Raw genomic sequence first — 25,763 nt, forward strand, 5'->3', positions numbered from 1 at the left:
TAGCAATGCATTCTTCTGCTGTTTTTATGGCAGAGACTGTTGCTAGTGAGTTGAGTTCACCCTTTCTCAATGTCCTAATGTTTATGCTGCCTTCTGGACGCTGTCCATCACTCAAAAACCTATTTGACAGCTATCACTTTGCCTGCCATTTTCTGGAAAACCACAAGGTCTTTTGGAACTTTTGCATTTTTCCCTTATTTGCCACTGTTCTCCTACACATACCTAGCAAATTTTGGTGGTTCGAACATATATAGGGGCTTTAAGTGTTGGAACCTGAAGCCACTAGGAATAATTACAATCCCTAAATGAGCAATATTCTTCCCAATAAAGAACCACTACGACGTCATGTAAACGGTCTCTGCATACTACCTGAAAAAGCCAGTCTGCCAAATGCTTCGGGAATAAGAGACAATCTCTCTTTAATCATTCAGGGAATATCTGTGTCTAGCTATTTGGTCCCATTTCCTATTCTGTTAATGGGAGATACCTAAAAATTTAATCATTTGATTGTATCCTATTTTTGTATGAAAGTTATACTTTCCATACTTTCCATTTTTTTCAAGCACAAATTATTTTGATAATGCAAAATAAATTCATTATACAGTCTGTTATGTGTGTATTAGCTTTATGCTACACATCCAATCAAAAAATAAGCATAAAGATATGTTTTCTTAATCATTGGCTTCCCTTCTGGTGCTACCCTAAAATTACCAATCTTTCTTTATGTCAGCTTCAGGTTTAAATATAAGGAACAGGCAAAGCAGTGCAAGTGTTCAACTATCACTTTTTAAAGTGTGATATTCTAATCTGGACATATATTACAAGTGTAATTCATGTTAAAATGTGGATACATGGTGGACTGAAAAACAGCTAAATAAATGATGAGTTGATAAATACAGACATGTAATAACACAAATCTTTATTATATGACTATTAGGGAATTAATGGGTCTTTGTTAACAGGAAAATGGAAAAAAAATATGATCCTGGAATTAAAAGTATAATAATGTAAATATAGATATTGGACCACAAAAACATGTACGGATTAGATCTTACTGTGTTCATCAAGACAAGTCGTGTGAAAATCAAAAGGGCGGAAAGAGACTGTACACGCGGGAGGGATAGAATGAGTGTAAAAGGAGGAGGGAGAAGAGGAGAGAGCTGCAGCTTAGACAGGAGGTAAGGAAAAAATCTTTTATATACACGATTCACACAATGAAACACTGTATAGCAACAAACCTTTATGGCCACAAGAGACTTATAAATACATCTACACTAGCTCATTTACATGGTGATAGCAGACAGGTGCCCATGTATAAATATAACTGACTGTGCGATATCCAGAGACACATATCTAAGAATTCTACTGAAACACAGACATGCAGAATTAACATAACATTTTTGGCAGGCCTTGTAGCACATACGCTACCATAATGGCATATGGTGAGAAATAGAAGATCTAACAGGTAATCTGTAATGAGGTATCACACATGCAATATATTCTAATCAGGTAAAATATGTATTTACCTGGGCATTAGATATGTGCTAGATGTGCCCTAAATAGAAAGACCAAGTCCGCTGGGAATGTAAATACATTTCGCAGATTACCTACACAGCTTCTTGTAGTTATGAAAAGGTATGGTTAAAATTATGTGTTAAATTGCATTTACAAATATCTAAAATACATGGGTAAAGGGAACCTTTAAAGATTCCTTTACATGTCTGATGCACAATGCTATGCATGAAACTTGACTTATTATAAGATTTGAAAAAATAATAGATTGTGTTTTAATGGTGTGTTTTGTACATACAATTCTGTACAAAAAGCAACAGTGATATATTAACTATTATTTAGTTGTTTATGAATTGTTCCTTTTGTGTTAGTGTTTGTTTAGTTTCAATAAATATAATTTTTTTATGTACTCAATTATTGATGACCAAGCTTATTTGTTTGTTTATATTGTATTATTCAGTATCAATATTATAGTAATGTTTTTATTTGATTTTCAGGTAGCATATCTAGATTTGTTTAATTAAAAATATAATTTGCTACATGAATACTTTCAAGACTTGATATATTGCTTATGTTGGTGCTGATAAAAATTATATTTTACATATAATAATTAAATTTAGGATGTTAGTATCCTTTTGGTTAACTCTTTCATAATTTCCAGCTTAAAAAAAATCAATTTGTATTGTGTGTTGCACCCTTCACCAGAGCTCTTCAAAAGCATCAACTACCCTTCTAGCAACAGGAATGATTTTCTGTGATATATTTATCAAAAGCATTAAACAAAAAAAAAACATTAAAAAAAACTTTGTATACACAGAAGCTAGTACATTTTAAGATTTGCAACACCACACATTTTTAATGTATTATTTATCTGTATTTCCCACAGGGTTGGTGACAGCAGTGGAGCAATGTCTCAATCTTGGAATGCCTCTGTTACATCAGAAATGCCCCCCGGGGGAATCATTGTGCCTGTGGTCTTTTCCTTGATATTTGCTCTGGGGACAGTAGGAAATGGACTCGTTTTGGTTGTACTTCTGAGGAATGTCCAAACTAAGTACAACACAACCAATCTCTTTATTCTAAACCTAGGAGTGGCAGACTTATGTTTTATATTATTATGCGTCCCTTTCCAGGCAACCATTTACACTCTGGATGGATGGTTATTTGGAGCTTTCCTCTGTAAAGCTGTTCACTTCGCGATCTACTTGTCAATGTATGCTAGCAGTTTCACCCTGGCTGCCGTCTCAGTTGACAGGTAAATAGATAATTTGCATTTGTGTGTTTTTTTTTGTTTGTTCAGAATATTTCATTGTCTCACATAGGTAGAATATGCATGGACTGCAGGTTTCAATAGCTTGCTGTTTTCCATTTATCACCTACTGTATCCATTTGCTTTCCAACATAATGAATACCTTTAGTATTACACAAGCTTTAAATCATTAATTACCTATGACAGTTTAGCTAGACCAACGAAATCCATAGCTTTCCACTGCCTCCCTTCTGTTTGGGTGCATGTGTGGGAGACACACACACACCTGCTCATCATCTAATCCTCTGATTCAAAATCTCATTTCTTTTTTAGTTGTTAGTTTTTTATATTTTCTCAGTTGAGTTGAGTCTCAGTTGAGTTTATGACTAGAACCTATGTACTAATATTCTTAACTTTTTTTGGACACTTTCTTTTTTTTATTTAACATTTGAGTTTGGTGTAGTGTTTTATTAGTCCCTCTGTTGACATCCTAAAATCCACTAACTGGACCACATTTTGACTAACAGGCAGATCAACTAAACAGGAGGCATGACGTAAATGCCTGTGCTAAAAGGACACACCACCTGCTCTATCCCGTATAAACAAATTGAATATATTGACTAATATGTAGATATTGACCAGATCAACAAAAAAGGGAAAAAAAGAGAGAGACAGCTTTTTGTGGCAACAATGCAAAAAAGTGGTTTACTTACTTTTGGACTATTTGTCACCTCTAAGATTCTATTAATCAGCAACTATCAACCAACAATATAAGTCTCTACAAAACCATACTAACAAGCCATTTTATATCCTTTATACTTCTATGTAATTTGCAAGTCAATCAGAGCAGACCATTTTCCAGTTATGTAGGTAATGCCTACAGCTTCGCATCTTCCCTAGGTGCTCACCTCCCTGCCTCTATAACCTGCATTGCCATACTCACTTCCTCTGTGAAGTGCTGCCCACCTTTTACTGGTACTTTGTCTTGCTCCAATGTTGTAGTTGTGTAAGATGGTCTGGTTAGTGGTGACATAGGTCTGGTAGGAGTCTGGTTAGTTGTTTCCCCAGAAGTGACAACTGTATTCACTGCAACCTCATCATACCCTGGTAGTCTGGTCTGTGCTGTTCAGCCAGCTGCTGGTCTGGATGACAAAATTTGGGCTGCTGAGCTTTTGGTGAGGTTGGACTATCAGACAATGGTGTGGCAGGCAGAGAGCAAGAAGCTACCATGGCAGCTGGCTCAAATATGGTACTATTCACCTAGTGAGGAGATTAATAATACAGAGGATTGTTATGGGGAACAATGTTTTATGAGCAGATAAAAAATATAAGATGAATCATCATAGTCTGCCCAAATTTGTTTGTATTTTTTATGGACTGTCTATAAAATTATGAACATTTGGCAACACTGTTTCCTGTATTACCTATGTAGTGGTACAATGATACCCCTGTTGGGATACAGATCATAGGCCAATCTAGTAAAAATAAACACCTAGGGCCTGATTTAATAATGTTCTCCAAGACTGGAGAGGATAAACTTTAATTGGTATCCTCTGGTCCACTGGACCATATCGATCTGGTCCACTGGACTGGACTGAAAATATTTGCTTTTAACAATTACCAAATAGCAAATTACATTTAAGAACTCCATTCTTGGTTTGCTGGAACCAATGAAATTGTATCCTCTCCACTCTACAGGCCTTTAAAGTCTAAAAATATTTCAAGCAATAAAATAGCTATGAATACATAGTGCACATATGCGTACAAGCCATAGCATATAGTTAGAATTTACCTACTAAAGCCAGAGCAGCTACTGAAATCTGATGAAGTTTGAGCATCTAGACTAAACTAAAGTTTGGGACTTTATTGTAGAAAGGTCAGGCAATTTTCTGCCTGATTGTTGTCTCTTCTGTCACAATCTACTGAGCTGCACATGCGCATTGGTTGCCAGGATACTCAGCACATCCGGGCTTCCCTGCAGGTGTGGGGCACACAACAGAATAGAGACAGGTGAATGAACATACACTGGGTTTAGTTCCACTTTAAGGCTGAAGTGCAGCCATACAAACTTTACTGAAATATTTTCTTTAATAACCCCAAATAGTAAAAAAAACACCTTGGGTGCAAAAAATGTCTAATGCGAACCCAACATTTCATATAGATAATTGCCTAAAGTTTTCCGATGTGCACTTCAGATTTCCCTAACCTAATGCACCATTTGAATAAAGACTGTTTGAAAAGAATAATTAGAAAAACCCTACAAACTCAAATTCTTTTTTTGAGTCCTAAGAATTTTAGGCTTTGCCATTCACAAATTATGAAATAATTTATGTAGCTCACTGTAAGGCCCTGGTCCAGCAACAGTACTCGCCAGACGCCAGTCCCCCAATCTAACACTGTACTCCTCACCTATAGCAAGCTCCAACTTAGCCTCCAAAGTCTAGTTGCACCCAGGACTTCTGTGCGCTAGGGTTGGTGTCTGGCAAAGGACTGGCAAAGAACCAGGAGCCCACAGATGATGCAGTATCAAGATTCCAGCAGAGACAATGCCAGAATACAGAGCCAGGTAACTCTTAGGTAATCAGTCCATCAGATGAAGTATTCAAGGGCAAGACAAAAAGCAGACCAGGCAGCATATACTCTCAGGGTCAGCAACAGAAAACTTTATGATATCACACGCTTGCAGCAAGTCAGCCCAGCTTAATGCTACAACAGGCACTGGGGGCAGAGAGGCTATAGAGCCTTTCCAGCCAATGACAATGCAGGATAGAGTCATGAACTAACTGTTTAACTAACTGCTTCTAAAATCCCCTTCAGCTGTGCACAGCTGTACACAGAGCATGCGCTGGGGATGCCAATAAAGTAAATCCTAGGCTGCCCGGTTAAAGATAAGAAGGAGGTTCCAGTTATTTTTTAGTTCTCCTTGCTGCTGCAAATGACATCACTGGACAGAATAAAGGGTGTTTGATATTGGCACACAACACAGGATCGTCAGTTATATAGGCATCTCCTAACACTCACTTTTAAATTATTTATTTATTATCAACATTTATATATTAACAACATTAGTGTTATGATGTTTTCACAAATGTCCAAATGTTCTTAGGAATCATAATTAACATGATAACTTCTATTAGAAATAACCAAATCTAACAGCACTTTGGTTCATACAATACTTGGGGGTTTCCTGCATTCTGGTGTGAAGCCTCCACAGGGAAATAGCAACATTTTTTTATGCATTCTTGTAAAAGTTTTACTAGCAATAACAGGTAATGATCTTTCACACCAAAAATGCATCAGTATTGATAGTCCCCAAAATACCTTTACAGTTTTTAATGGTATATAGCAATAGATAAAGGCAGGAAACATCTCTAAAGCTAAGGCTAAAGATAGCAATCTTTTAGATATATTATCACCCCAAAAAACCTTTGGGGTTTCAGAAGTTTTGAGGCTTGTTTACATGCTATTTGGCACATTTGGCTTAAGCTGTTTAGTAGTTTTGGCACAGCGTTTTTTGCAACTTGCAGCTATTTTAGTTGTACCTACTTCATTGCAAAATTACCCTTAATTGGAACCTTTGTGAGTTAACTTGTGTGTAATCTATCAGGCCCAACATTTAGGAAAATGCTTAGCTGATTGCCCTATCACTTTAATTAGGAAAGGGTACAATTATGTTACATAGTTACATAGTAGGCTAGGTTGAATAAAGACATAAGTCTATCAAGTTCAACCACTAGGGAAATAAACATATCCCAGATATAAAACCCTATAAGGTATAGTTGGTCCAGAGGAAGGAAAAAAAACCCTGGTACGTATTGCTTCAACAGAGGAAAAAATTCCTTCCTGATTCTCCTACGGCAATCGGATGTTCCCTGGATCAGCAGTCACTGTTATTTTTACTTTAAATCCTTAATACCCTTATATTCTGTGCTTCTAGGAAAGCATCCAGCTTTTTCTTAAAGCAATCTATAGTAGTTGCTGAAACTACTTCCTGAGGGAGTTGATTCCTCATTTTCACAGACCTTCCAGTGAAGAATCCCTTCCTTATCCGGAGCTTAAACTTCTTTTCCTCCAGACGCGCCCCCTTGTTCTTTGTAATAATCTTACAGTAAACAATGGGTTCAGTTCAGCTAATCTCTCCTTATGGCTGAGCTCCTCCAATCATTTTATTAGTTTAGTTGCCCTTCTTTGCACTCTTTCCAATTCCACAATGCCCTATTTGTTAACTGGTGCCCAAAACTGGACTGCATATTCCAGATGTGGTCTCACCAATGCTTTGTACAGGGGCAGGATTATGTCTCCATCTCTGCAGTCTATTCCTTATTCCTATTCCTCTTAATACAAGAAACTACTTTACTAGCTTTAGATTTTGCAGCTTGGCATTGCATGCTGTTAATAAGTCTATGATCTACCAGAACCCCCAGATCCTTTCCATTTCTGACTCCCAAATGCTAAATAATTTATAAAGATGTTAAACAGTAAAGGTCCCAACACTGAACCCTGAGGTACACCACTAATAACCTTAGACCATTCAGAGTTTGAATCATTAAATACAACTCTCTGGATGCGGTCTTTAAGCCAGTTCTCTATCCATTTACAGATTGACTTTTCTAAACCAATTGACCCTAGTTTGTGGGGTCAGAATAGATTCAGTTCAGCTCCTCTATGTGTTTCTTTATCAAACTCTCTAGGACCTTTCCAACTATAGACGTTAAACTAACCGGTCTGTAGTTACCTGGTAATGACTTTGCTCCCTTTTTGAAGATAGGAACCACATTGGCCTTATGCCAATCCATCAGTACATTGCCAGTGACTAAAGAGTCTCTAAAAATTAGAACTAATGGCTTTGAAATACCTGAGCTCAGCTCTTTGAGGACACGTGGATGCAATCCAGCAGGTCCTAGTGCCTTGTCAACCCCATTTTTTCCCAGCTGTTTCTCAATCATATCAATTCTGAGCCGTTGTGAGTCATTTAAGGCAGTGGCATTGCTTTTATGAATTTGGACTTGAGCTCTGCCATTTTCTTTTGTGTACACAGAGCTAAAAAAAGTGTTTAGTAAATCTGCCTTGTTTTTATCCCCGGTTACCAACCCAGCAACATCCTTTAAGGGGCCTACATGCTCAGATCTTTTCTTTTTGCTATTAATATATTTAAAAAATGTTTTGGGGTTTGCCTTACTTTCCTTTGCAATCTGTCTTTCATTTTGAAGTTTTGTACATTTTATCGTCTTTTTACATCTTTTGTTATATTCTTTTTAGTTTTCAAATGATACCTTTGAAATGTCTTTTTCTTGATCCTTATGGTTTTTTTGACATCAGCTATGAGCCACATAGGTTTTAAATTTAGCCTCTTAAACTTATTACCAATTGGAATATATTTTTCAGTTTGCTTTTGTAGAACAGACTTGAAACATTCCCATTTCTTTTCTGTGTTCTTTGAGGACAATATTGTCTCCCAGTCCAAGTCACAAAGAGCCTCCATTAAAAATGGAAAATTTGCTCTCTTAAAATTAAATGTTTTTATCTTTCCTCTTTTTGCTCCCTGTTTACAACTTACATTAAATGAAATCATATTATGGTCACTGCTACCCAGATTCTCTTTTACATGCTTATTTCTTATAAGCCCTGCATTGTTAGAAAGAACTAGGTCCAGCAGAGTATCAATTACAGCTGGGGCTTTTATAAACTGTACCATAAAATATCTTATAATAAATTTCCTCCCTTTTGCTGTTCCTGTTAGTGCCATTACTCCAGTCAATGTCAGGGTAGTTGAAATCTCCCATGATTAAAACACTTCCACTTTTTGCTGCTTTTTCTATCTGTGCTAGAAATTGATTTTCTATTTCTTCCCTAGCACTGGGGGGCCTATAGTGGACTCCAATCATTAATTGTGTGTTATTAAACCCCACATTCAACTCGACCCATAATGCTTCAACCTCATTGCTTGCTCCATCCGCAATTTCTTCTTTCACATTCACTTTCAGATCACTTCTCACATACAGACAGACACCACCACCCTTTCGTTTGACTCTGTTTTTACAAAAGAGAGTATACCCACGAAATTTTGACAGTCCAGTCATGCGAAGAACAAAGCCAGGATTCAGCAAAACCAACTAAGTCAAAATTCTCCTCACTCACTAAGGCTTCCAACTCTCCTATCTTGTTTGCTAGACTTCTAGCATTGGTGAACAGGCTCTTTAAACCATTGCTGCTTCCTGTCCAACCCCCTCTGTCCTAGTTTAAATATCCCTCCACCTCCACTAAATCTTTCCCCTAACACAGCAGACCCCCTTTCATTTGGGTGCAAACCATCTCTGGCATACAGGTTGTACCCCAATGAAATATCAGCCCAGTGCTCTATGTACCCAAACCCTTCCCTTTTGCACCAGGACTTAGGCCATGTGTGAGCAAACGATGGCCAATATTTCTGCCAGGGTATGTTTATTTATGAAGGAAATGGTATGTACTGCACAGTTGTTTGGCAAGTGAAATTACTTCTAATACCTTTTTTTCCTAACCTAGAAACAGTGATGACATGCTTACTACATTAAGGATTTCACAATGCAACCACTCCTGGGATTTGTAGGTATACAGTATGATAAAATATTACAGTTTGACTCAGACATCTTGAATTTCTGTAAATGCTTATGTTAAAGTGTTATACTCGTGTGGTGCTGTGGTTTTAAAAAATGGATTAGAGGGGGGCGTGTCCGGCCAGCTCTAAAGATGGCCGCGTTTTGAGAGGGCTCTGTGGGAGTCTGGGCATTAGAAATATTTTTCCTCTGCGACTGTGACCCTCCGAGTGCTTAACTGGTATTCTGGATCTATACTCCCCCTGGACAACAGGACTAAACGGAAGAAGGAAAAAATGGAGCCATAGAAACTTCCCTATTACTTCAGGCCTCAGCAGTCCCAGCAATTGCAAGATGGCCACACAACTTCTTCCGGCTTCCTCGCCTGCACAATCGGTCTGTGAATCTTCCCTGCCATCAAACTCTGCACGTATGGGCAGATCGGAAGATAGTGTGGACAAGTCCTCCTGTCATACAGCTTCACCTGCAGCATCATCTTTATCTCTGCAGGATGAGGTATGTTTGCTGTAAGCGAGGACGGGGATGCATCTCCGACAGCAGGCCCGATGGTAGGGTTAGAACTGAAGCATTTCCAAGTGGGTGATACATTGGTATTCCCATCAACTCTGAAAGAGATGCTACTATTTTTGAGACATTCCATACAGCAGGATCTAAACTCCATGCTGGGCAAATTTAACACTTCACTCTCAGGATTTGGGAAACAACTTCAAAATGTAGAATCAAAGATGGGGGAATTCCCCCAAACCCACAATGATCTGATTGATGCCCATCGAGAACATGCTTCTGAGATAAATTGGCTAAGTAGCAGATCTAGAGGGTCTCTCCCGGCACAAAAACATCAAAGTAAGGGGGAAAATTCCGGAAAATGTTGCCCAGGGGGAACTGGGGTCTTTTGTCAAGAATATGTGCCACACATTAGTTCCGTCAGCCACAGATATGGAACTCATGATTAGCTGGGCCCATACAATCCCCAAACCTGCGTTTCTCTCTACTGAGGTGCCATGAGATGTATTGATTTGCATGCATTTCTTTCATATTAAAGAAAAAGTATAGGCGGTAGCCAGGAAAACACCTTCTTTGCCGGAACAGTTCCGCAATATCCAACTGTTCAATGATCTATCGGCCCTGACAATTCAAAATTGGAGAAAAATGGCTTCTTGTTGCCCAATTCACCTGGTTTTTAATCAAGGGGACATTTCTTTTTTTCTTAATTTGTTTCTATATTTTTTTTCTCTATTCTTGCTATACCAGTCTACCTGTTTCTTTTTTTTGATGTAGCTGAAACTACGTCTCAACCCGTATGTTTTGGGATTCACCGTACCCTTGCTAGAAGGCACTACGCTACTATATCTTATCAGTTTCAGCTGATATTGAGATGACCCGTTTTATTTCATTAAATGTTCGTGGACTGAAAAGCCCATTTAAAAGAAATTTACTATCTAAAGGAAAACAAGTTTAAAAGGAGATGTCATATTCCTCAAGGAAACCCACCTACATAGTCTCCAGCCACCCAAATGAACATTGAAGTATTTTCTGCATACTTATATGGTAAACATACCTAAGAAGAAGCGTGGTTTCTTGATTGCGGTGAGGGGGACTCTGTCATTTATCAATATCTAAATCTTATTGCCAGGGAAGATGGCAGGTACCTTTTTTTGATTTGCAAAATCAATGCAGAAGTATTCACCTTGGTGAATGTGTATTCCCCCAACTATAATCAACACTCTTTCTTGAGAAAGTTATTTAAATTGGTAAATAAAGTTAAACAAGGAGCACTGCCCATAGGGGGCGATTTTAATGCGACTCCTTATATTACATTGGATTCCAACACTATAACCAAAAGAAAATTTAACGATCTACATAACCTTCTGGTGGAATATGAATAATTTGATGTCTGGAGGTGCCAACATGGATCTGAACGTGACTTTACCTACTTTTCACATGTCCATCTTTCGCATTCCTGCATTAATTTTTTTCTGACAGATTTTTGGTCTCTCAGAAACAAAAGATCGTCAGATATTGGGTCTTTAACGTGGTCAGACCATGCACCAGTGATGGTGATGTGGGGGGAACAGCCTTCTAGGCCTGATAGACTCTGGCGGCTGAACACGCTTATTTTGACTCATCCGAAGTATTGGGAGGAGTTTGAAAAAGCTCAAGATTTATATTTTTCTGTGAATAATACTTTAGATGGTAATGCTTTTACATTGTTTGGAACACTCATAAGGCATTTATGAAGGGGATCTTTATAAAAGCTTGTGCTCATGAGAAAAAGAATAGAAAGCATCAGATTACTGACTTGCCACAATCTATCAGTAAAATGGAGACCTTTAATAAACAGTCTTCTTCTCCACAGATGTTAGCTGTGCTTATGAGAGATCTTTATTACTTTTTAAATATGATGTAAATAATAAGAAACTGAAGGCAACTCAATATTCTCTGGGAAATAAACCGGGTGCATATCTGGCCAGGAAATATAAAAATAGAAGAACTAAATCTAATATATTTTCAATTGTAGATCCTGTTAGTAATAAAAGTTCTTTTAGCCGTCAAGGTATAGCAGAAGCTTTTTGTAACTACTATAAGAGCCTTTATAGTTCAAGGAATGATAGTTACACGTTCAAGCCGACTGATGTTTTTATTGAGAAACTTTTGCGTTCCATCTCTCTACACTCTAAGATCTGTCCGCAGGTAGAGAACATAAGATTAGCCTATTTGATGATGACTCGGGGGTATGGGCCTTCCCAGCATTCAATAATACTATGCTGCTTCTCTTATGGTGCACATTAAGCACTGGTGGAATAAGGATACTAGCAAAATGCGTTGGAGATGGAAATGTCGTTTCTCAATCACTATTGTTTTCAATGGCTTTTACTAGCCATAAAAATGGGTTTTATGCCCTCTAGTGAATACCAAACTATTCAAGCAACTCTTCATGTTTGGGGTAAATATTTGATCTACGACGCGAATATGCACACTACTATGTTTCTTACCCCAGAGTTGAGGCTTTCAGAAGTATTTATACCTCATTTGAAGTTATCCTCTTGGTGTATTCTTGGAGTCACAAAAATTAAAGATTTATATTTTTTAAGCAAATAAAAACCTTTCATGTTTCAAAATATCTACAATCTACCATCTACTGAATCTTTTACTTATATTAGAATTAGACACTACTTGTTGAAATTGGATCTATCTGATAGACTCCCCATGGATAGTTCTGTTTTTTCTTATTTTAATAATTCAGCTTTTTAGGGAACAAGGGAATTTCTAAGTTTTATCGGCTGAATATTTCTAATTTGGAATTTCAGAAGACAGCACCGATGCTAAAATTAGAAAAAGCACTCAATTTTAAAACTCAAAATTCTATTTGGTTGGCCGCCTTGAATGCGACATATCAAACTACAAAATATGTGGACCATTGGGATATGTACCAGAAGGTGGTTAACCAATGGTATTTGACTCCGGTGAGGTTGGCACATTTCTCAGCTTCTGGTACAAATGTTTGTTGGAGAGAATGTGCCGAAATTGGGATGCTGCAACATATTTTATGGCATTGTAAATCGATTCGATCTTTCTGAAACCAAATTTTTACTTTAGTCTCTGAGATTTTGGGCACCCACATTCCAGCTAGCCCTGAGTTTGCAATCCTACATCTGGGTCTGGATACAGTCCCTTTACTGGCTGGACCGGTAGTCATTCATGTTTTATTGATTGCCAAATTGTTGATCCTACCTAAATGTAGAAGTCTGGAATTGCCCACAGTAATTGAAGTAGGGGCATTCATGTTCATTGTTCAAATGAACAAATCTTTGCACTGGCTCAAAATAGGTTGGAGAGTGTGGTCTAACCATAAGAAATGTGTCATCAACATCCACCCTTTACTTATTTAGTTAGCTTAGGTTTATTGCTAGATTTGGAAAGACGTACAGCTGCATGTAATGTATTCTTTTAGTGAAATTTTTTCTGTTTGCAGACGTTATTTGACTGGTATATGGTTGTTCTTGCACTCTGTATCTTCTTCTTTTCTCTTCTCCTTTTCTGTGCATGTTAGTTCTATTTCTTTGACTGTCCTGTTTTATATATAGAGTCACCTTATTGGTGTCTCTTTTTCCTTTTATGATGTTAAAAGTGGATATATGTAACCTTTACATGTCTATGTTTTGTCTTTTATTAACATGACTCTGTACTTTTATATCCTTCAATAAAGAACTATTTACACAAAAAAATGGATTAGAAGCCTCAGGAGACTGGCAGCACAGTACATTTAGATCTTTTTCCCAGTCACAGGACCGATCACAGCATTGCTAACAAAAAAATACTTCAGGGGATTAAAAGACTCGACTCAATCCCCTGGGAAATAGAATACATTTGTTATGCTTATTTTGGCACAATTATTTTAAGCTAGTTAACAAATGTCAAAGGCAGCAAAAAGTTAGGGGCACGTTTTTACAAAAGTAGCTTTTAAACACCATTGATCCCAGATCTGGCCCATGGTATTCATCAATATCAAGATGGTGAATCCTATCTGGTGATCTGTAAAGTAGCGATCATGCTGATCACCACTTTAAAAATTCACTTTTGTACTTGCAATCACTCCTAAAAGCATGTCAGCTGGTTGTCAGCTGATTGCCACTTTTAGGAATAGGATAGAAAAAGGCAAATTCTGGTAATTTGCATGATTGCTACCTTAATGGTTGTAATAGAATAAGAATTAATGTAAAATGAATGACAGCATCATTAATGATATATTAGCGATACTATGTGACAATCACAAATCTAACTTTATATAACTAGATTGTGTTTACAGTACTGATTCTTAACAAAATGTACTTTTTAATACTTTTAATGTAATAAATATATATTATTTATTTACACAAACATTTTAATTGCATGAGATTTCTTGAAGCAGTAAGCAATATTGGGTTGAATTTAGATTTTTTTTTTACTCCCCTAGGCCTTCTACCTTATACCTGCCCCCAAGGCAGAGCTTTGGATGTTATAGTACATACCACACATGAATATCACGTGAGCCATTTTCTCATACAAATACAAAAATAATTACAGTAGATTACGTTCAACACTAGAAATATTCACATATACAAAAAATGCATCATAAAAAAAAATATTTATAAATTATTTGTCATTAACCTAACTAAGCATAAGATATCAAACAGAATAATGTGAAAACAACTGGTAATGTTTAAAACTTTACCAGAAAAAAGTAAAAAAAAAAAAAAACACCCCAGCAGGAGTCGTTACGGTGACTGCAATATTAACCCCCCAAAAACATTGCCAGTGGCAGCAATAATAATTTTTTAGACCAGTAAATGCGTGCTAAAATATCATAATAAAATTCAAGCTAAATATTCGTTAGCCAGTTGAAAAATTATTAGTACTACAAATGGCATCAAATTCCAGGGCAGTCATCCCATTCAAGCAGGTGGTAGTAAGATTTAGAAGTGCCAGCTACATGTTGCTAGCCATTTTTGTTTTAATTCAGGTACATATATGGTTTGCTAAATGGGTTGAAACATTTAAATAATGTTTGGGTCAATTTTATTTTTTGGAATAGAAAAACAAATGACATAGAAAACAGAGACCAATACAAAATAAGTAACTAACAGCATATATGCATGATACAGTGTAACATTTCAAGAAAACCATAATCAAAAAAATGGAAAAAAATAGCAAATAAGTATTTTCGTGCTGGTGTCTCACTTGGTGTGAGTAAATTGAACAACAAATAACCGGTTTGGAGCTAGAGTGGAGCTAGAAAAAACTTATAGTAAGCACAAACTGTAAGTAAACGTTTATAACTCCTTGTAAACAAACAAACATTGTTACTGGGAAGATGAGTGGTAGCAAGGTGGAAGGTTTGGTTCAGTGCAGAGTCTGCCATATGTATGCACAAATGGAGCAACAGCTCCTAGTCGCCTTTGTGGTATCTCGCATTGGAGAGCTGGAGAAGCGCATTGCAACACTGAAATCACTGGATCACCTTGAGAGGGGTCTCCTGCTCACTGAGCAGGCAGTTATTGGCTTAGATGTGGAGGGTGGAAAGGTTAGTCAGGATGAGCATGTAGGGAGTTGGGTTAATGTAACTAGAGGGAGTGGTAGGGGCACCCAGAAAAGGAAGGCCAGCCCTGTGTTTGAGCACCCCAACATGTTTGCAAAGATATGTGAAGATGTGCAGTTGGCAGACCCAGTGGTGGCAACTCTAGATGTTACTGCTACCCCTTAACAGCTGGGAGAACAGCACACCTAGTAGTGGTGGGGAGGGAAACGCAGGAGAGAAAAGAAAAGAAAATTGGTTGTCATAAGAGATTCTATCATCAGGAGGACTGATAGAATAGTTTGTCGCCCGGATCCCTTCAACCTAATGGTTTGCTGTCTCCCTGGTGCCAGGGTTCGGCATGTGGTGGACCGAGTGGACAAACTACTGGAGGGGCTGGACAGGACCCAGCTGTCTTGGTACATGTTGGAACCAATGACAATATAAATGGAAGATGGAGGGTCCTTAAAAATCAGTTTAGGGAACTAGGTTTCAAGTTGAAGAAAAGGACCTCCAGGGCTATATTCTCTGGAATATTGCCTGTGCCATGCGCAACACAGGAAAGGCAGAGAGAGCTTAGGCAGCTAAACGCATAGCTTAAGTCCTGGTGAAGAAGGGAAGGGTTCGGGTTCATAGAGCACTGGGCTGACTTTTCATTGGGGTACAACCTGTATGCCAGAGATGGTTTGCACCTAAATGAAAGGGGGTCTGCTGTGCTGGGGAAAAGATTTAGGGGAATGGTGGAGGGATAGTTAAACTAAGCTTCAGAGATCATCCGGCGCTGGAACGAGGAGGACGTGAACGATCAGCGGGTCCAGGTAAGATGCCGGCCGGTATCTTGTGTTCCGCCGGCCGGTATCTTGTGTTCCGCCGGCTGGGCGGCGGAACACAAGGTGCCGGGCGGCGGAACACAAGATACCGGCCGGCATCTTACCTGGACCCGCTGGCACCCGACGCTGGAGATCGACCGACAACGGAGGACGACGCTGGAATTGGAAAACGACGCTGGATGTGCAGCGGGACCATGGAGGTAAGCATGTGACAAAAATACGGGCTTAACCATCCTAGCCTTTTTTTTTTGCCCGTACCAAGGTCGGGCATAACGGCTAGGTGGTTAAAGAGCCTGTTCACCAATACTAGAAGTCTAGCAAACAAGATAGGGGAGTTGGAAGTCTTAATGAGTGAAGAGAATTATGACATAGTTGGCAATGCTGAATCCTGGCTTTGTTCTTCCCATGACTGGGCTGTCAATATTCCTGGGTATACTCTCTTTCGTAAAGACAGAGTGAAACAAAAGATGGTGGTGTCTGTCTGTATGTGAAAAGTGATCTGAAAGTGAATGTGAAAGAAGAAATTGAGGAGGGAACAAGCAATGAGGTTGAGGCATTATGGGTGGAGTTAAATGTGGGGTTGAATAACACACAATCAATGATTGGGGTCTGCATTAGGCCCCCCAGTGCTAAGGAAGAAATAGAAAATCAACTACTAGCACAGATAGAAAAAGCAGCAAAAAAGTGGAAGTGTTTTACTCATGAGATTTCAACTACCCTGACATTGACTGGAGTAATGGCACTACAGGAACAGCAAAAGGGACGAAATTCGTGAATTTAATGCAAGATAATTTCTTTGTATAGTTTATAGAAGCCCCAACTAGAAATGATACTCTGCTAGACCTAGTTCTTTCTAACAATGCAGAGCTTATAACAAATGTGCAAATAAAAGAAAATCTGGGTAGCAGTGACCATAATATGATTTGATTTAATGTTAGCTGTTAACAGGAAGCAAAAATAGGAAAGATAAAAACATTTAATTTTAAGAGAGCAAATTTTCCATTTTTAATGGAGGCTCTCTGTGACTTGGACTGGGAGACAATATTGTCCTCAAAGAACACAGAAAAGAAATGGGAATGTTTCAAGTTTGTTCTACAAAAGTAAACCGAAATATATATTCCAATGGATAAAAAGTTTAGGAGGCTAAAATTAAAACCTATGTGGCTTACAGCTGATGTTAAAAATTAAAAATCCATAAGGAACAAGAAAAGGGCATTTCAAAAATATAAAAATGAAGGATCACCTTCATCATTTGAAATCTAACAAATATAACAAAAGATGTAAAAAGGAGCTAAAATGTGCAAAACTTCAAAATGAAAGACTGATTGCAAAGGAAAGTAAGGCAAACCCCCCAAATTTTTCAAATATATTAATTGCAAAAAGTTCAGATCTGAGCATGTAGGCCCCTTAAAGGATGTCGCTAGGTTGGTAACTGGGGATTAAGACAAGGCAGATTTACTAAACACTTTTTTTAGCTCTGTGTACACAAAGGAAAATGGCAGAGCTCAAGTCCAAATTCATAATAGCAATGTCACTGTCTTAAATGAGTGACAATGGCTCAAAATTTATATGATTGAAAAACAGCTGGAAAAATTAAGGTTGACAAACCACTACATCCACGTGTCCTCAAAGAGCTGAGCTCAGTTATTTCAAAGCCATTAGTTCTAATTTTTAGAGACTCTTTAGTCACTGGCAAGGTACTGATGGATTGACGTAAGGCCAATGTGGTTCCTATCTTCAAAAAGGAAGCAAGTGGCAAATGCCATTTATTATAGATAAATATAAAATAATGCACTTGGGAGCTAACAACATGCATGCTTCATACTGTCTAGGGGGAATATATTTGGGGAGTCAGAAATGGAAAAGGATCTGGGGGTTCTGGGAGATCATAGAGTTAATAACAGCATGCAATGCCAAGCTGCAATATCTAAAGATAGTAAAGTACTTTCTTGTATTAAAAGAGGAATAGACTGCAGAGATGGAGACATAATCCTGCCCCTGTACAAAGCATTGGTCGGACCACATGTTGAATATGCAGTCCAGTTTTTGTCACCAGTTCACAAAAAGGACATTGTGGAATTGGAGAGAGTGCAGAGAAGGGCAACTAAGTTAATAAAAGGAATGGAGGAGCTCAGCTATGAGGAGAGATTAGCTGAACTGAATCTATTCTCCCTTCAGAAAAGATGTTTAAGGGGGGATATGATCACCCTGTATAATTATATAAAGGGTTCATATAGAAAACTCTCTTCCTCATTATTCACTTTGAGATTATTACAAAGAACAAGAGGGCACTCTTTGCGTCTGAGGAAAAGACGTTTAAGCTCCGGATAAGGAAGGGATTCTTCACTGTAATATCTGTGAAAATGTGGAATCGGCTCCCTCAGGAAGACCAGAGTACCTATCCCAAAGCTGAATAGAATGGGAAAAGGCAGGACATCTTATTTCCTCCTTTGCTGCGCCAGGCAAATTAGCGAACGACAACTGTGCCACCTGAGCTACCACAAAGTAGTACTTGAGATTGGGGACCCCCAGTCCTCTCATTTGTTTAGGAGCAAACAAGATGGCCTTTCAAATTCTGCCTCCATTTGCCTGCCCAAAAAAAAATCAGTATTTTCATCTGTAGGAGTGCAATCACCTTCAGGGGTACCCGAATCGAGAGAGTGCGAAATAAGTAGAGCAACCTGGGGAGCAAATTCGTTATAGTAGTAGCTATCCTCCCCAGCCATGACGGAGGTGTTTGAGACCTCCTCCTGAGGTCAGCATAAAGTTTCCTAAACAGAGGGGCATAGTAAGTTTGATCTTGCGGCGAATCGGGCCTTTCTCATTTACCAAACATTTAAGCGAGAACAGCCTTGTGATTCGCCATGAGGTCGTGTTCCCGCCGAACAAATGAGGGAATAAGCAGGGGGTGGGAACGGTGACTATTTCCAGAATGGCGCGGCTGGTAGCGAATCATTTGCTCCCAGGATGCTTAGCAAGGCCCAGCAGCCCAATCAGAAGAGATCTGTGCAGAGACATATAGAGGGAATAAGGGAGGGGTTAGTCACTCCATCTTGTGTTCTGGATGAAGGATAGAAGCAGGGAAAGACATGGATTGTGACAAGGACAGGTTACGAGCCTTTTGTATATCTGTATATATACAGATATTGCAGTTTTTGATGCTACCTGGTCTTTTTTAGCAAAGAAGACAGTTTGCTGCAGAAAAATGTCTGTCCTACTCCAAAAAAAATAGAGATATATTAGTCTGATACCTCTTGCTATTAACCAAAAAAAGGTATTTTGCTGAAGAAAAAATGTCTGCCCTACTCTAAAAAAAATACAGATATATCAGTCTGATACCTCTTGCTATTTACCCCAAAAAGCCATTTTGCTGAAGAAAAAAAATCTGTATTACTCTAAAAAAATACAGATATTTCAGTCTGATACCTCTTGCTATTTACCAAAAAAAAAGGCATTTTCCTGAAAAAAATATTTCTTTCCTACTCTAAAAAAATACAGATATTTCAGTCTGATACCTCTTGCTAATTACCAAAAAAGCCAGTTTGGTACAGAAAAAATTCTGTACTAATCTAAAAAAAAATACTGATTTTTCAGTCTGATATCTCTTGCTATATACCAAAGAAAGCCAGTTTGCTAAAGAAAAATTACTGTCCTATTCTAAAAATAAATACAGAGATTTCAGTCCAATACCTCTTGCTATTTACCAAAAAAGCCAGTTTGCTAAAGAAAAATTTCTGTCCTACTCTAAAAAAATACAGATATTTCATTGTTTGATACCTCTTGCTATTTAGCAAAGAAGACCGTTTGGTACAGGTGCAGTTTTGCACGACTACGTAAAAGATTAGCAGTAGGCGCAGGGGAAGGCGTTGCATTGGGCGACCTGCAGCATCTGGAAGGGGGCATACTCCTTGGGAGTCCGCCACTGAAGGACAACAGCAGCAAACTGTTGGAGGCAGCACCACAAGTGGTCAAACAGGTCTGAGATATGTGCAGAGCACCAGTACGCTGGTAGATGTATTGAGAGGGCAAAATAGAATCATACAGCCATGTCATGTGGAGAGTATTGTGGACTGGGTCTCAAGGGCCTCAAGTGCAGCAGGCTCATCTGCAGCAGGCAGCAACCATCACAGCCATGACTGGACCAAAGAAAGGAGTTAGCATGGCTAAAGCGCCTGTACCTTCCGATGACTCTTCCTTGTTGTTTGAACAGCCTGAGGATCTGTCAGTGTGAATTTCAGAGCCTTTGAACATTTTGCAGACGTTGTCTCAGATGAAAACAAGGATGATGATGACTGTGATGTCACCTGGGAACCACCGATGTGTGTAAGGGCTTGCAGCAGTTCCGAAACAGACGTAGAGGAAAGGCAGCAGCAACACACTGGTGTTGGAAGGGGCCGCAAATCTGCCTCATGTGAGTCCCAAAGAACACACAGATGAGTGGGCACAAGCAAGAGAACAGTCAGAGACGTTGTGACCATGGGGGAGATGGAGCTGGAGCAGATGCAGGGCACCCAGCAGACGCAGAGGCAGGGAAAGAAAAAGAGCAGCAGCGTGGTTGCACGCACCTCTCCAGTGTGGTCCTTTTTCACGCTGAAAGACGATGACGGGTGCGTAGCAATCTGCATCCTGTGCCACAGGCAGATCTGCAGAGGACATGCCAGATCACATTCGAGTACAACATCCCTGCTTTCCCACATGCGCAAGAACCATAAACCAAAGTGGGAGCAGTACTTGCGTTCTCTTGAAGGAGGTGCAACTACGTCATCATCTCTTCTTTCACCTCCACTGACTCCTTCTCCACCTCCAACTGTCATTGCTACTGCATCTCAGGAGGTTGGTGCCAGCCAGACCTTTGGCCGCAATGAAGTATCAGCTTCTAAACGCAGGTTTCGTGGCGTTAGACAACCTTTTTTGCTGCAAGATGGGTACTCCAGTGACCCCTATAGCTTCCCTAGCTCCCAGTCCCTTCAGCCCATTCTACCAGAGTTCTGCGCAGGGCATCAGGCTATAGGTCCAACCAACAAAGGACCAATTGAGCTCAATTCGCGTCTAGCCAAACTATTGGCCTTGCAGCTACTGCCCTACAGCATTGCGGACTCTGCTCCCTTCTGTTACCTGATGGCCTGTGGTGAGCAGTGGTGGAATATACCAAGCAGGCATTACTTCTCTTGCACAGCTGTACCCAGTTTACATGCACATGTAATGGATAACCTCTGCCGGGCATTGGCATTCTCGGTGGATCAGGCTGGAACAATGTCATAATCATTATCTTTCTGCTTGATAATACTCTGTGTGGCCTGACGGAAAGTAGTGATGGAAGGGGAGGGGAAGAAATGGGGGAGGAGGATGAGGGTGACATTATACTCCATAGCGCACAGCCAGCAGTAGGAGGAGCAAGAAGGGACACTGGCCAGCATCAGGAGTTTCAAGAGGGGGAGGAACAGGAAGATGATGATAAGGGAGACCATGTTGGGGCTGCTGGACAGGACCCGTCCAACCCGCATTTGTGCTGTCACGCCCCAGGCATTGTGCAGGCTATGGAACAACAAGAACTGGTGCCACTTGAAGAGGAGGAGGTGGGTGATGAGGAAGATGTTTTGGTGCCTACTGAGGGACAGGAGGAGGATGAGCCCAGGGAGCCCTTCTTTCTTATGTGTGTCCACATGTTGCGATGCCTATGGAGGTACCCCCAAATTTGCAACATCAAAAAGTGGGATGATTACTGGCCGGCCTCCCCTCCCCGCTACAAAGACAAAATGTCACAGTTTCTACCCAACCCGGCGCAAGAGAAAGAAAAGGTGACCCGCCTGAGCAGAATACTATGCGACCGGCTGTGTGAGGAGTTCCACGCACCACATTCCACACAGGGAGCTCAGGCGGACACTGCCTCCAACCGTATCCATTCTGTAGCAGCAGCAGTAGTGGCAGCCGGCTGCACAGATCCAAAGTCTAGGCCAAGGCAGGGGCGATTAACTGGATGCCTGGCAAAACCTGATGCGGCCACCTCAAACAAGTGAAGTGCAGGGGCATAACCATCGAGAACGGATGATGCGAATGGTGCATGATTACATTGGCTCTTTTCTATCTGGTGGTGGTGGTGTTGACGCAATTAATTTTTGGGTCAACAGGCTTGAAATCTGCCTGTAGTTGGCACAGTATGCCATCAAGCTTCTTTTCTGCCTGGAATCCAGTGTTCTGCCTGAAAGAACCTTCAGTGCGGCTGGTGGAGTGGTCACGGACAACTGATCACGACTGGATCGCCTCATCGTTTGAAAATGAACGAAAGGTAGGTTACTAACAACTATCATGTCCCCACTGCAGATGTCACTGATTAACTGACACAAGAACGTCAGTTGCATGTATTAAGTTTGGGAGGACTTCCGGATTCCCGCCCTCCATACCTCCTATGCCTCCGGAACTCCCCCTGCAATTCATACACAACATAGTGTAGTCACAGAGACCACGGTGGCGTTATTTCTGTGTCTCATAGACGAGAACCCTGCTTAAGGTAATAATACTGATAACAACCTCCATAGTTTTCATTCAATAACTTAAAAGAAGGACTATAAAGACTTTTACTTTTCGCTCCATCTCTTTATTAACTTTCACAAACGATAATTACCTACCCGTGTAATTTATACCTACCTCACCACAGGTCACCCCCAGGGTTGGCCCCTGTATGCTCCTTACTCATAGGATAGAAAACTTTCCCCCATTAAAGACCAGCCTGGTACTTTTCATGTTTGGTCCAAAACCATATTCGATTCTCTACTAAGGAATATGTAGGTGATTACTTATTTTCTCTTTTTACCCCTTTATTATGCTACAATACTTTAAAAAAAACCCAGAATTTAACCCTATAGACTACCACATTAGTAACTAATTTTACCATTACTGAAATACTGTTCACAAACTACTGAAACTATACCATACAACTTTCCCAACCTTGAAGGGGAGAAAAGGTATCAAATACTATAAAAAATACACACATTATTATGAAGATTTACTGAGACTCAAATCTTGGTTTAATATTAACCATTACAAGCACAAATACAGATAGTTTTTGGTGCCTATACCCTTGTTGTATACACACATGTCTATATATAGACTTTGCTGGGGTCAAAGGAGACTTGTCTGGTTTATCCAACTCATATCACACACCAAGGTATAAGTGTTAGGCTGGCTTGCAGCCAGGTTTATTGAAGGTTGCATATAAAATAACAAAACAGCAAAAGAAAACCTTGCCTGTCCGGCACTTACACCTACATCAGAAGTCCCTGTCTATCAGCTGGAGAGCTTCTCCCTGTCAGCTCAAAACCAAGCTTTCAGCAACCTTTCACTCAAGTTTGAGTTCATTCACACAGTCCACCTGGCTGTGTCTCCAAACAGAGCTCCCTCCAAATAGAACTGACACAAAACTCCTGTCTGTGTCTCTCCAAGCCAAGCTGAGCCCGCACAGACCCCTGTCTGTGTCTTTCCAAGTTAAGCTGAGCCTGCACAGACCCCTTTCTGTGTCTCTCCAAATTAGGCTCCTGACTGAGCTACTGGCTCTGTGTTTTATCCCCACCCTCAGTGTTCTTCATTAATTTTCTCACAGGTGAGAGTCTTCCACCTGCTACTTCACACAGGAGAGAAATCTTTGGCAAATATACCTCGCACAAAAAAGGAATCCTGGGCAAATATATCGCCCTTTCACCTCTAATCCTGCCTTGGTGTCACAATATATATTTATATATATATAAATATACTGATTCTTCTGTCATTGTGTCATGTGCCTGTGATTATAACCTTATGACAAATTAGTTATGTACTACTGAACTATGTATTCACTATTTCTATTACATGTACTGACTGAATGTATTTGCTATACATATAGATACTGCAAATGAACCTATGTGCATTCTCGTTATACGTATAATACCCCTGAGGAAGCCTAGACCGTACAAAACGCGCTGGGTAATCGACTTATGTATACAACATAATTATCAAACATTTGTATATTCTGGTTGGAAGTTGAATGTCTAGTGCCATTATATGGCCAAATTGGTAATGACCAGGACACAAGTCATACCAAACTGCTTTAATTTGTGAAATGTAATATGAGATTTTATCTTGAATACAATTGAAATTATTTGCCTAAAAAACCCTACATTCCGTCCAATTTTTTCATTTTGACACAGGGACTCACTCGCCAACCAAGATGCCTCTGTGAACCCGCACTGCTCCTGTGCTGAGTCTGTGGCTGCCTATCACCAACACCCTGTCAGCTGAGCCTGCCTCGGTTGAATTTTTGCACTAGTTATCGCAACATCTAGGGGTGGCATTGGTTCTGCCTGCCATTGTGCCAGCTAGCAATATACTTACTTACTTAACTATAACATTTCTGCTCCTGAGAGGCCAACAAACTGCAGATGAAAACCCCCAGTACTGCCACACTGATAGGTACCATTGCGTTTGCCTCATTTTTCAGCAAAGTATTGTAAGATTGAGGCTTGGCATTCATCTCATCCACTTCATGATGCAAACTAGCAATATCGTCTACCTTCCTACTGCTTCCGGCACCACAAACCATAGCAACAGTGCTGGTGCACAAAACATCTTCATCTGGCCCTTCACAAATTTCAGATATTTGTATTACACACTTCTGGGTGGCATTGACGATGAACTACAGCCAGCCCTAGATGCAAATCAAGAATGAGGTCCACGCCCCGTCTCAAGGCCCACCGTTTCCTTCTGCTGGTGTTGCTGCCGCCTCTCAGTACTTCATTCACTTAAATTGTATTACACACTTCTGAGTGGGTGGCATTGATGATGCACTACACCAAGCTCTAGATGCCAGTTACAAATGCAGACCATGGTCCATCTCAGGGCTCACCACCTCCTCATGCTGCTGTTGCCACCGCCTGTCAGTACTCCATTCCCTTTAAATTGTATTACACACTTCTGGGTGGGTGGGTGTCATTGACGATGTACTACACCCAGCTCTAGATGCCAGTTACCAATGCAGTCCACCCTTAGTCTCAGGGCCCACCGCCTCCTCCTGCTGCTGTTGCTGCCGCCTTTCAGTACTTCATTCACCTACATTGTATTACACACTTTGGAGTGGCATTGACGATGCACTACACCCCGCTTTGGACGTCAATTACCAATGCCGTCCAAGCACCTTCTCAGGGCCCACTGCCTCCTCCTCCTGCTGTTGCAGCCGCCTGTCGGTACTCTATTCACTTAAATTGTATTACATACTTCTGGGTGGGTGGCATTGACGATGCACTACACCCTGCTGTAGATGTCAGTTACCAATGCTGTCCACGCTCCATCTCAGGGCCCACCGCCTCCTCCTGCTGCTGTTTGCTGCCGCCTGTCAGTACTCCATTCACTTAAATTGTATTACACACTTCTGGGTGGCATTGACGATGCACTACACCAAGCTCTTGATGTCAGTTACCAATGCGGTCCAAACTCCTTTCAGGGCCCACCGCCTCCTTTTCCTACTGTTGCTGCCGCCTGTCAGTCCTCCATTCACATAA

The 25,763-nt window shown here is 40.1% G+C and overlaps 1 protein-coding gene across 2 annotated transcripts in view; it reads left to right on the plus strand.

Moving 5' to 3' along the window:
• The first annotated feature begins 1,114 nt into the window (after positions 1 to 1,114).
• Positions 1,115 to 25,763, plus strand: part of LOC140337416 (galanin receptor 2b-like) — a 45,360-nt gene continuing 20,711 nt past the window's right edge. The window contains exons 1-2 of one of the 2 annotated variants that reach the window (XM_072421169.1): positions 1,115 to 1,178; positions 2,399 to 2,767. In XM_072421169.1, coding sequence (XP_072277270.1) covers positions 1,126 to 1,178; positions 2,399 to 2,767 — 422 coding nt within the window. In that variant the 5' untranslated portion in view covers positions 1,115 to 1,125. Of the gene's footprint in view, positions 1,179 to 1,285; positions 1,636 to 2,398; positions 2,768 to 25,763 lie in introns of those variants that run through there. The other variant, XM_072421170.1, reaches the window with a different exon arrangement.

The sequence above is a fragment of the Pyxicephalus adspersus genome, chromosome 8 (genome assembly GCF_032062135.1).
Source record: "Pyxicephalus adspersus chromosome 8, UCB_Pads_2.0, whole genome shotgun sequence".
NCBI classification, from domain to species: Eukaryota; Metazoa; Chordata; class Amphibia; order Anura; family Pyxicephalidae; genus Pyxicephalus; species Pyxicephalus adspersus.